The sequence below is a fragment of the Perkinsus marinus genome (assembly GCF_000006405.1).
Source record: "Perkinsus marinus ATCC 50983 genomic scaffold scf_1104296939202, whole genome shotgun sequence".
NCBI lineage: Eukaryota > Perkinsozoa > Perkinsida > Perkinsidae > Perkinsus > Perkinsus marinus.
The window spans coordinates 56,232-68,095 of NW_003213258.1; the positions used below are offsets into that span (position 1 = coordinate 56,232).

The window sequence follows — 11,864 nt, forward strand, 5'->3', positions numbered from 1 at the left end:
CAAACTTATAATGCGATTAACCGAGTTGGTATAGACGTGGAAAAATTTTTCCGAAAATTTTTCACATGTGAGTAATTTTTCCCCACGAAATTTTTATCAGAATTTTTTCAGTTACACTGAGCTGAGGAGACACCCGGCGTTCGTGAGTGCCGCTCCGGAGAGCCAAACGGACTTCCCTGTGAAAAAGGTGGGAGTAGAAAATTGAATTTTATGGAAAAAATTTTTTGAGCTGATATTTTCTCGAGCATACGGCGAATTGTGTTGCATGTGTACGACTAGAGATAGTGAAGTTTCACAACTACCCGTTGTGGTGATCTCAGGTAAGATCTTCTAGGTCCGTATCCTCATTTTGTGTTATTTCACTTCCATTCATATCTTAGCTAAGACATAGCACAAGCTGCGCTAGTCGTTGATGATCTAAGAGGTTTTATAAGATTGGATTCCACTTACGAGGTGGTTCATCAATACTCACGACACCCGTTTTACGTGAAGTGGCGTCGTAAAACTCGTCGTGAAAAACGCAATTTTATTCGCGGTGATATGCAGCAGTCGTGAAATGTGTTTGCGTCATATGAGTTCGAGATTGTGAGGGCGAGCGCTAAAGATAAGTCTGCACGCACGCACTACACTGGGGTCTCCTCCCCTCAATATTATGCCTCCCTGTTCCAACTTCTTGTCCCTCCCATTCGAGCAGTGCTGCCAAAAATGTTCGCTTTCCTCAGCTGAGCTCCAAATTTTCCTCACTAATCATAGAATTTTATATACGAACTAGGAGAATGTATACGATTAGTGTACAGACACTAACAAGGATTTTCCAAATTTTCCTCAGAGTTTTCATATTGCCACCAACACATGTGGTTGATCATGCGCAAATTTTACCACACTGCATTCGAGTGTCGAGGCCCTCCTGGCTGCCCAACGTTGTGATTAAATGGAGATCCATCGTCCTCGCCGGATTTCGAATCGATTGTTTTTCATATCACTAGGGTGGTGAAACTCCAATGAATAGGAAATGTGAAATTTGCGATTATAATGATCGATCTATGATTTGAACATTGGAGTTTCACGACTACCCGTTTTACGTGAAGTGGCGTCGTGAAACTTGGTGAAAAAACGCGATTTTATTCGCGGTGATATGCATCAGTAGTCGTGAAATATGTTTTTCATATCACTAGGGTGGTGAAACTCCAATGAATAGGAAAAGTGAAATTTGGGATTTTAATGGTGCATCTGTGATTTAAAAAAAGCGAGGGGAAATATGCACATGGTCAACTACATGGGTTTGTGAGAATATTAAAATTTGTGGTATTAGCTAGTTGGTTTCGAACCGACTGAATTTATAGGAGTTTCACGATATAAAAAACACTAGTGAAAAATATATTTCACGACTACTGCCAGAATATTGCGTTTTTCACGACGAGTTTTACGACGTCACTTCACGTGAAACGGGTCGTGGAACTCCAATACGCTACTACTACTACTACTACTACTACTACTACTACTACTACTACTACTACTACTACTACTACTACTACTACTGCTATTTCTACTACCGCTACTATATTTCACGACTACTGTATATCACCGCGTTTTTCACCGAGTTTTACGACGCCACTTCACGTAAAACGGGTAGTCGTAAAACTCCAATTTTATGTAAGTAATTTTTCCCATAATGTCGTCGTCATTGAAACTCTACAGCTACTTCCGTAGTAGTGCCGCATATAGGGTGCGAATAGCCCTTAACTATAAAGGCTTGCCTTATGAAACGATTCCGATCAACCTCGTGAAGGGGGAACATAAAACACCAGAGTAGGGAAGCAGTGTTGGAGTAGGAATATATGTAATCGCTTTCCTCAGCACCTGAGCTCAGGAGTTTCCTATGCAGTGTTGGAGTAGGAATATATGTAATCGCTTTCCTCAGCACCTGAGCTCAGGAGTTTCCTATACAGTGTTGGAGTAGGAATATATGTAATCGCTTTCCTCAGCACCTGAGCTCAGGAGTTTCCTATACAGTGTTGGAGTAGGAATATATGTAATCGCTTTCCTCAGCACCTGAGCTCAGGAGTTTCCTATACAGTGTTGGAGTAGGAATATATGTAATCGCTTTCCTCAGCACCTGAGCTCAGGAGTTTCCTATACAGTGTTGGAGTAGGAATATATGTAATCGCTTTCCTCAGCACCTGAGCTCAGGAGTTTCCTATACAGTGTTGGAGTAGGAATATATGTAATCGCTTTCCTCAGCACCTGAGCTCAGAAATTTGAGGGGAAAATTTTCCGAAATTTTCTCTCAGAATTTTCATCTTCTCACGTAGGACACATTTGGCTTCGAAAAATATCGCTTTCCTTAGGGGTTTGATAACAATAGGGAAAATGATGTTTTTAATGTGATGATATTTTCATGGGAAACTGATTGAAGAATTTGTTACTTGCCATACGTGGAAAATTCAAAATGAGTTCTCCCAACTGGAGTTTCGCTCTAGTGATATGAAAAACATATTTCACGACTACTGAATTTCGCGAATATCGAGTTTTTCACGCGAGCTGTGAAACTCCATTATAAGTGCCGCTAGATAGTTGACTATGTGCCTATTCCTTTCCCACAAACATGATGATGTCACCAAAGTGACATGATGATGTCACCAAAGTGACATGATGATGTCACCAAAGTGACATGATGATGTCACCAAAGTGACATGATGATGTCACCAAAGTGACATGATGATGTCACCAAAGTGACATGATGATGTCACCAAAGTGACATGATGATGTCACCAAAGTGACATGATGATGTCACCAAAGTGACATGATGATGTCACCAAAGTGACATGATGATGTCACCAAAGTGACATGATGATGTCACCAAAGTGACATGATGATGATGATGATAGACACCATAGTGGATGTGTCTAGATATAAGAAGATCCACCCAGCAATGCTGTTGCCAGCCTTGGTGACCACCGACGGAAACGTTATTACTCAAAGTTTGGTTATAATCGATTATCTCGATAGGACTTTTCCCGACTCTCCAAAACTCATCCCTGAGAATTGTGTAAGTCGTGTTACTTCTTATCGCTGCATATTTTTTCGAAGTGGAAATGACGTAAAAGTGCGAATATATTTTTTTTGAATCTTCGTATGATGAATGTGTTAATGGAGTTTCATACGTTTTACGAGAAGTGACGTATGAGCCTATGTGAAAAACATGAAATGAAGTGAACTGGAAATATTTGGCGAATTACACTCCGAGTTTTTCGCAGAGCGAAATGTGAAAATTTTTTCGCATGGTGTCTTCATTTCACGGTATAGCAAAAGCGCATGTAGTGTTGGTGACAATATGAAAATTCTGTCAAATTTTCGGGAAATCGTAGTTGTTTTCTGTACAATTTTGCTATGGTAAAAGCGAACAGATATTCGCATAACAAGAGCTCACGCATAGTCCTCAGGTCGATAGAGCTGCGGCGCTGTCAATTGCTATGATCATCGCCTGTGACACTCATCCCCTCCAGAATTTAAGTGTCTTCCAATACGCCAGTAAAGTGGCTGGTAGAGATGTCCGAGATCAATGGGTGACACACTTCATAGAGGTGAACTACTACTACTCCCTCCTTGTTGGTGGTGGAGTCTACCTATTCATTTGTTGATATATTCCAACCAAGGGTATTGAGATAACACAAGTATAGCCAAGATAGGAGCTTTGTCAAAAACGACATAGCTATTTTACTACTACTAAGAACAGCAAGAATTCAAGAGGTCGATAGGCACAGACAACATTTTAGTAGCGCTTCCATGTGTCTTGTTCACTTTACGCTGTGTCATAGACTCGACACATGGGGATTCCCTACAGAAGACTCTCATCCGTTTTATGTGAAGTGACGTGATACTGTATGTGAAAAACGCGATGTGAAGTGAAACGAACGTGGATGAATTACTTGAGTGTTTTACGCGTTATTCACTGATAAACTGCGTTTTTCGCGAAGTGAAGTGTGAAAAAAAATATTTTTAGTGAAAACACTAGTGAAATCTATTTCACGACTACTGCATATCACCGCGAATATCGGTTTTTTTCGCAGAGTTTTACGCCACTTCACGTAAAACGGGTCATGAAACTCCAGTTTAAAATTGTTAAAGAGCACATATACAAAATTTCAGCCACATTTGAAGTTGTGCGGTGACACGAAACAAACTCGTACTATAGCTAATATCGATTTTCCGCACACTGTAGAATACGAATTGAAAAAAATAGGTCTACGAAGCTTGAGAACAACACTCATCCCGAATTCCCTTTCAGCGCGGCCTTTCTACCGTTGAGGAAAGCATACGTGGTGATGGACCGTATTGCATCGGTGGTGAAATGTCTATCGCCGATGTCTGCCTGGTGCCTCAAGTCTACAATGCTTTACGTTTTCAAGTCCCGCTGGAGGAAAAGTTCCCCAATATTTCCAGGATGTGTTATTCTTTGGAATTTCTCTTTCTCGAAGGAAAAATTGTTCATGTAGATACAAGAACTTGTTGGAAGTGCCAGCAGTGAGGACGGCGGACCCGCACAGACAACCTGATTGCCCTCCACATTTGCGGAGTGATTGATTAACATGCATCGTTTCACAATTATGGATGTTATTGTGTTATGAAGTTCGCAGAGGCGATCTTTATGGGGCAGGGAAAGACGACTTATTACAACAATTATGGTACAGGTGAATACATTATGAAATTAGTATTAATCATTGGAATTTCAGACGTAGTGATATGGAAAACACTAGAGAAAATATATTTCACGACTAGCGCGAGTATTACGCTACTTCGCGTGAAACGGGTTGTGAAACTCCATCGAATGGTGACACATTTATAGTATACACCCTATTTTTTCAGTGTGAGAAATGCTCAGAGGACAAGCAGTGAGAACGGCGGACCCTCATAGACAATCCGATTGCCCCCCATATTTGCGAAGTGATTGATTTCACAATTACGGATGTTGTGTTATGAAGTTCACTTGTGAGGAATATATGTTTGCTTTCCGGAAGTTTGTAGAAATTTGGGTAAGAGTGTGCAGAAACCAACGATAATTTTCCCAAATTTCCAACCACGCCCGTCATCTCAAAGGCGTCATCAGCTTCGAGGGCGGTCTTTTGCTTCCTCCTACTTTTTCTGAGGGCAACAGAACGTTTGTCGTGGTAGATGATACGAGTCACGAGTAGAACGTTTATCAAGAGCCTTGACAAACAAACCCGAGCCAGCCGAGAGACGGACGAACAGTGGTACGTGGTATTAGCTACGCTACAGTGCGAAGGTTACCATCAGTCACGAAGTCGCTGGAAGACTCGTGGAGAACGGCTTGGCTGGCTTCGTCTGCAATATTGCGGCTGCGACTAAGCGGTGGGATTTGAGGAGGGAAGACAGGCCTGAGACTAAGAGGGAGCGACGTATAGCAAACCCCAAAGTCGCGCTCGATCAATCTCAAGAGCCGCATGCTTACCGTCAGCAACTAACATATAATTGCATACCTGATGCCCTTCCACCTGATGCCGATTCTCCAACATCGTTTAAACCTTGGATTTCTCCAACTTCTGATGGACTAGTTGTTTGGTAATCTTCAACTCGACTAGATATATGGCGAGCGCAATGATCTCTCGCGTAACGGTCCCACCCGGCCTCGAGAAACTGCTCCCAAATGAAACGGTCTCAAGGCCCAGGTTGGATTCCGCTGCCGAGCTTGCAGTGCGGCTTAGCGGTCATGTCGTCTTGGATAAGTCTCCAGTATCGATCAGTATTGCCTTAGTCAGTCTGTTTCACAGATCACATGGCGGGTTATCCGATCTTCAGTCCTTCAGCCGACGACTATGCTTGGATGGGAGCAATCACCTCCCACTATCTGAAGAAAAACATGGACTTCTACTGTTACGATCGTGGCAAGTGGAACGGCCAGTTCTGCGACTGTGACGAGGGTTGGTATTCGGCTGTCGACACCCGCGGTACCTGGATGCGGTGAGACTTTTTACGACCGTTTTCGCTATACCGTAGTCCTTTCAGATTCTGCCATTTTTGGAACGGTACTGGTGAACCAGATGATAGATGGAGTAGGATGATGCATTTTTACACGTCTTTACTCCGTTTTCCTTTCAGCTTGTATGGAATTTGGCGATTACCGTGGAAGGTAACCACAGGATTGAAATCGGTGATGGAGAGCTCGTTTTCAGGGCCCTTTGCTATGATCACGATGGTTCGTGGCGGGCTCGTCGCTGTACAGTTGGAACTCGAGGTTTCAATTAGATTGTATTTCCTTTCAGTCCACATCGCGTTACCCCAACAACAGGTTAGCTTAGGGCCCTGGAGACCTTGCAATTATTGGTCGACAAACTACCTTACTCAAGAATGCGTCGAGTACACTGGCTGGCTGTATGTGCGGACTCGTGAGTTGTTGGTCGATTTATGTCGATTACGATGTGGTTTCGATCAGCTGGTGTATTCCGAGACTTCGTACCAGCGCCGAATACAACCACGACTACCACGACAACCACTACTACAACAACTACTACTACAACTACAACATCAACTACTACTACTACTACAACTACCACCACATCAACCACTACCACTTCAACTACAACTACTTCGACTACAACTACTCCGCCACCTTTAACAACCATTTCAACTAGCACGCGTTTGACTACCGCTGAAACTTCGACAATCCCACGTTCGGTTACTGGCGGATCGGCAACTACCTCGGAGCCGTTCACCACTTCATGGGCTACAAATACCTCTAGAGTTTATCTAACAAGTGCAAGGTCGACCTCAACTGTGGCGGGGCAAGGTGAGAGGGGGAGGTGTCCTCATTCTTGAGAGGTTCTCATGGCCGGCTGCGGATCCCATGGGCAATGGAGTGATCTGTTGATGGCATGTCAGTGTGAAGATGGCTGGAAACACGTCATCACTGAGGCTGGCACAACAGAGTTTGATCACTGCTGATGTCACTACGTCGCATCCTGCATCTACTTCAGTTTCTGTTCTGTTCGTTTGGCCCCCGGTGAGACGACTACTACGGTGCCTCCACTCGTCCCGGAAGTGCGGAACGATCTCTATCACTTTGATATATCATAACCTGCTTCTCAGAGAGGCTTTGAAACGACTCTTTCCCCTGATTCACGTAATCTCACGACAGTGGTAGCAAATCAGGGAAGCGGGGGAGGGCCGTCGGCGGTCAGCGTAGCTATTCCCTTGGGCATCGTCATAATTATTCTGCAAACCATCATATATCTCCAGTAAGTCGAGAGCATACTTATCGCTTTGATATAGGTGAGCAGATTCCGTGCCCTCCGCAAGAGAGGGCCTTTCCCGTGCTGGTCATGGTTGAGAGGTATCCGGGGGTAAACTTTCAAATGAAGAAATGCTGTGTGATTCCATGTCTGTTTGCTACTCATGCCCAATTATGGTATGATCGTATCTTGCCCGCTAACTTGCATGCTAATGTATCTTCTCATCCTTTTTCCTGCGCTATTGCGTTTACCTGATTGGCTCTTAAAATAATTACTTGTCGGAATGATGATTTAATTCAAGGTGAAAGATCATTTGCATTATGCGAGACTATTGCAAGAGACTCAATATCAGTATAATCATCGACTTAATAAGATAACGGTCAGAAACGATAAACTTCAACCTTCAACTTCAAAACTCCACCGAACGAGACAGAGCCTGAAACGGAAAATTCGTAAGTCATACATATCCTTCGTTTTGCTGCTATTAGACCATTTTTGGGTACATTACCTGTGACGTGTCGTTCGTCTTATTACTTCTTCAAGTCATATGTCACGCAACATTCAGGTATCTACTCATAGTGAGTTACTAACTCATTGACCGTATGCCGCGATTTTCACGTCGACGAAGTTGCGAAGGAGTACCAGACCATTGCATCTTATAATGTGGGTCGTTGAAGCAGAACTGAAACCGGCTGATGTTGATGCCAGCATCCTTACGTCCTCGGATAAATATTCAGAATATGTTCCGGAAGTCCCCCTACCACGTGACTGAGTCACCGTCGGAGATCGATCTATGTCGCGCGTTAGTTGCACTGCAATTATTGCAGCATGAGTCAGTTGGACACCCGCTTTGTGTCTCGCTGTCTTCGCGTTTGTCGAATAAGACTTATCCAATAATCTACGAGTTAAGTAAGTTAGGCCAAGTCGTCGCGAATCATCCGGGTCCCGGAATCCGGGATCGGTTGTACTCCGCGTGGTATGTAGCTGCATGTAGTGAATAATATTGATCACCACAACACAACTCACACTGAGTCGTTGAGGACACTTAGCCTTCAAACTTATCTTGTAATTATGAGTATAGCAACACGGAGTAGCGCTAGCTTACGCTAAGATACTAGCTCCATATATACACAAAAGAAGACAATAACACAATCTCATCACATGCATACTCGTCTCGTAGGCAGTGAATGTCAAGGCCTCTGGCCATACGCCCCAGGCCTTAGGCCTCATTGACTTGTTATTCGGCTGATAAGCTCGGACACCATTGCATCAATGGCATTGCTGTGATCCCAAGCGGTGGTGAATTATACCGGAGACCATTCATCCCGGTTGAATGGGCACTGCCGAGTCGAGAGAGACCTTGTTGACACCTGCTGCATTATCACACAAAATCATCACCGGACGATCAGCATAACCAATCGCACAACCAGAGTTGATATTCCAGAGTAGCAGCTCCTTGTTCATGGACCCGAGCCTATATTTCGCCTCATCTGAGAGCTTCGACCCTCTGACAAGCCCTTTGGACTTCGAGCAATGGGTACGGAAGTTCAAGGTGTGTGCAACTGCTAACAAGTGGGAAGACGACGACCAGTTGAAGCACCTACCACCACTATTCCGAGGTGGTGTATGGATTGCTTATGATGAGCTCAAGCCAAATGAGTAAGATACAATGATCAACTTGGTCAAGAACCTTTTACACAAGCTGAATATCGCTACCCAGATACAGAGCAGTGAACAGTCGTATCGTTGAACTTTGGACTCTAGTAGTGAGTGCTTTTTCTGATTGGTGCTTTCTTATGGACACAAGTTAAGTTGAAAGCTCAGAATTCACGGAAATATTATCTCCGAGGCTATCTCTGATACGCTTATTTCCAAAGGAACTAGAGTGATACTTTAGAAAGGCTTCTCGTCTAACTATCAAGTAACGGTCTGCTACCACAAAACTGGCGTTCCCAACAACGAAATCGATATTCCTCGAAGGATGGAATGGAGGAGTTCCATGTGAATGACGGAACTGGAAGTTCTATCAACACGAACTCGGGCTTCCTATCGACCTCGGACAAGCCCGGTAACCAAGCCTTGGCTCAAAGTGCTTGAATGGCCTGTGACAACTGTGGAAGTTCTAAATGCAAATATGAAGTTACATTTTCGGGTTTGATTTCTAACTTCGCCCGTTCCAAGTGGAACTTCCAACGAGCTCGTCCCGTTTTAAGGTTTAGATGCATCGTACAGTATCGGAATCAGTCTCGGACCGAATATCTCTTCAGTTAGATAAACCATGCTCTGTTGAGGTCTCGCTTCAATGTCGCGACAGACCAGAAGCATCTCAGAGGATTCAATCGTCTTATGCAGGCTACAATGGTACATCCCTGAGGGATGATCCCTCATCCTCTGAGTAGAGCCGACGAATGCCTTCTCAAAGTTATCTATGATACACGTATTAGATAAGTCTACAACTGCTTCTGTGATTTTTGAACTTCCAACTCAACTTGGTTCGAGTATACAGCACCAACCATTCAACATATATCCGGCTTGTGCGGATCAATGAAAACAACGAAAGTGAAGCTCTATCTTGAGACTGACAATGTCTCAAACGAACACAATCCTCGATTGTATGGATTGGCTACATGATAAGTTATCATGATAACTCATACAAGTATTTGTAACATATGTAACAGCATAATGATGAATGGGTATCAGCATCATAGAATAGCCCAATGGCGCGTCGCATCAAGCGCGAAAAAATCTCGGCCCGACTTGTCCCACGTGAAGCACCTTCAACGACTTCCAGCGCAGGGAGAGCTCTTGATCATAGAGTGGAAGGTGGGGTAAACTTCGGAGCGGGAGAGGATATTACATGGACCTATAGATCATCTAGTAACTACAGATGAACTGCACATAGTCACAATGGTAGGAGCAGTGACTGCTCCTAGCAGGCTGCTCCGATCAGAAACAGAAGTGGACACGACCGCGCCGCAGTTTTCACTGAAACTTACCGGGCTCGTTGCCAGTTCGTTCGATGTAAGCGAAGCCTTTCATTCCCCAAGACTTCCCCCAGGAGTTGAGAATTTTCCAATACCTAGCATGTAGGCGAGTGGACACCGGGTGCTACTTTGATACTTTGATCTCACCGAATTCCATCCGATGAAGTGTTGTAACCAACGATAGTTACCGTATGGACCGGGGTAGACACTCCGCAGGTCTTGGCTACGAAATTGAACGGAAACATGTGTCGCTCCTAGGTGAGACTAAATTCACCTGTGATAATCCCGCCTTTGTAATGTTTGAATGGCGGGGCGGAAGCATACAGATTAACCGCCACTGGCCCGGTAGCTACAGCTTGCATCATGAGAGCCTCGTTGGCCGCTGGTACGTTAACGATTCTATCGATATCACCATACTGATAACAACAACCAGCACTGAATCGCGGTGTTGAGGGATACTCACCTTGAGACACTTCAGGTTTGGATCCCTAGTGATGGAATTCTTACACGCGCCAACCTTAGCTTTATAGGGGTAGCTCCTGGCTCGCACTATACCACTATCCTTCGTGTACAGATATGACCACTTGGCGGTACCTCCATCGCAACCTCTGAAGGTAGAATCAGGTCATGAGAGGATAACGTGGTTCAGGCGAATAACTGAATGTTGTCTCACTCATTTTTGTAGGCTCTACTACAATCAACTATTTGTTGAACTGAGAACGGAACCACTTTAGCAATGCCGGTCTGTATCTTGAAACGGCTCTCCAAAACGACTGAAGAGGAACCGACGGTTGTGATGATGTATGGAAAGCCATCGGAGGCTTACCTGTAGCGCCGATGGCATAACAAGCGCCACATTTGTTCAGCCGAGTCGATTGATCCCTGACTGGAGCCAAAGCACCAGCGGCTTCCCAGTCAACCGACGGGGGAGGAGCTTCTATCTCGTCTTGTGGGTCTGAGGGAATCTTTCTGCTTCAGTGGAGCAAGAGCAAGGTGATAGTACAAGTGACTGAGCGCAGGTTTTCTCTAAACTGCGGATCTGTAGCGCACTGGAACGCTTTATCGAATACTCCGGATGGTACATCGGCATATTCATTGAGGCCGACCTCATGAGTTATATCGCCTGAATAATAAACATGAGAGGGCATGAGCTTCCGCCGCCAACCATTTGCTCTCAATTCCTCTATCTCTCTCATGCTTTCTGCAAAAGCAGCCTTTGCAACCTGGTACTGCTCGTCCGTTTCATACTTCTTATTGTATCTTCAAAAATTGCGATAGGCGATGGAAAAGCTGGAAGCTGAAGGAAACGGATTATCTCACTCTTTCGTGAAGTTCTGGAAGGCCTGGTCGATATTCTCTAGTTGATCATCTCGGCCCGATCCTCTGGCGATAGTCTGAGCCATAACGATGAGGTGAAGAGTCCCAGCGGTGAGCCACATGATAGCGAGGTGCTGATTGGAAGCAGGAGATTGAAAGACTGTCAGCCTCAGACAAGGAGATACAGGTGAACCACTGGCCATCACCATCACTGGTGACAACCTAATACTGGCATGGGCGCTAGATGATGAGTTAGCCATCAGAGATGTTAACAAGTCGTTATCAAAGTTCAAAATATCCCGATGCTACCGAAAGG

General features: G+C 44.5%; 4 protein-coding genes across 4 annotated transcripts; 3 read left to right on the forward strand and 1 right to left on the reverse strand.

Moving 5' to 3' along the window:
• Positions 1-1,672: 1,672 nt before the first annotated feature.
• Pmar_PMAR021352 (glutathione-S-transferase theta, GST, putative) lies at positions 1,673-4,446 on the forward strand (the record flags this gene model as incomplete). Its single annotated transcript, XM_002782537.1, has 4 exons — positions 1,673-1,809; positions 2,911-3,049; positions 3,444-3,584; positions 4,289-4,446. Coding segments are annotated over 4 exons (575 nt in total), but the record flags the coding sequence as incomplete, so codon positions are not given.
• Positions 4,447-5,878: 1,432 nt separating this feature from the next.
• Positions 5,879-6,264, forward strand: Pmar_PMAR021353 (hypothetical protein; the record flags this gene model as incomplete). Its single annotated transcript, XM_002782538.1, has 4 exons — positions 5,879-5,979; positions 6,025-6,071; positions 6,118-6,148; positions 6,192-6,264. The coding sequence occupies 4 exons, from the start codon at positions 5,879-5,881 to the stop codon at positions 6,262-6,264; spliced, it is 252 nt and encodes an 83-aa protein (XP_002782584.1).
• A 2,478-nt stretch (positions 6,265-8,742) lies between these two features.
• Positions 8,743-8,910, forward strand: Pmar_PMAR021354 (hypothetical protein; the record flags this gene model as incomplete). The annotated part of the gene is made up of 1 exon (XM_002782539.1): positions 8,743-8,910. A coding segment is annotated over one exon (168 nt), but the record flags the coding sequence as incomplete, so codon positions are not given.
• A 1,319-nt stretch (positions 8,911-10,229) lies between these two features.
• Pmar_PMAR021355 (thiolproteinase SmTP1, putative) lies at positions 10,230-11,634 on the reverse strand (the record flags this gene model as incomplete). Its single annotated transcript, XM_002782540.1, has 9 exons — positions 10,230-10,326; positions 10,379-10,454; positions 10,506-10,647; positions 10,695-10,839; positions 10,905-11,004; positions 11,058-11,186; positions 11,235-11,354; positions 11,397-11,491; positions 11,552-11,634. The coding sequence occupies 9 exons, from the start codon at positions 11,632-11,634 to the stop codon at positions 10,230-10,232; spliced, it is 987 nt and encodes a 328-aa protein (XP_002782586.1).
• Between the last annotated feature and the right edge of the window lie 230 nt (positions 11,635-11,864).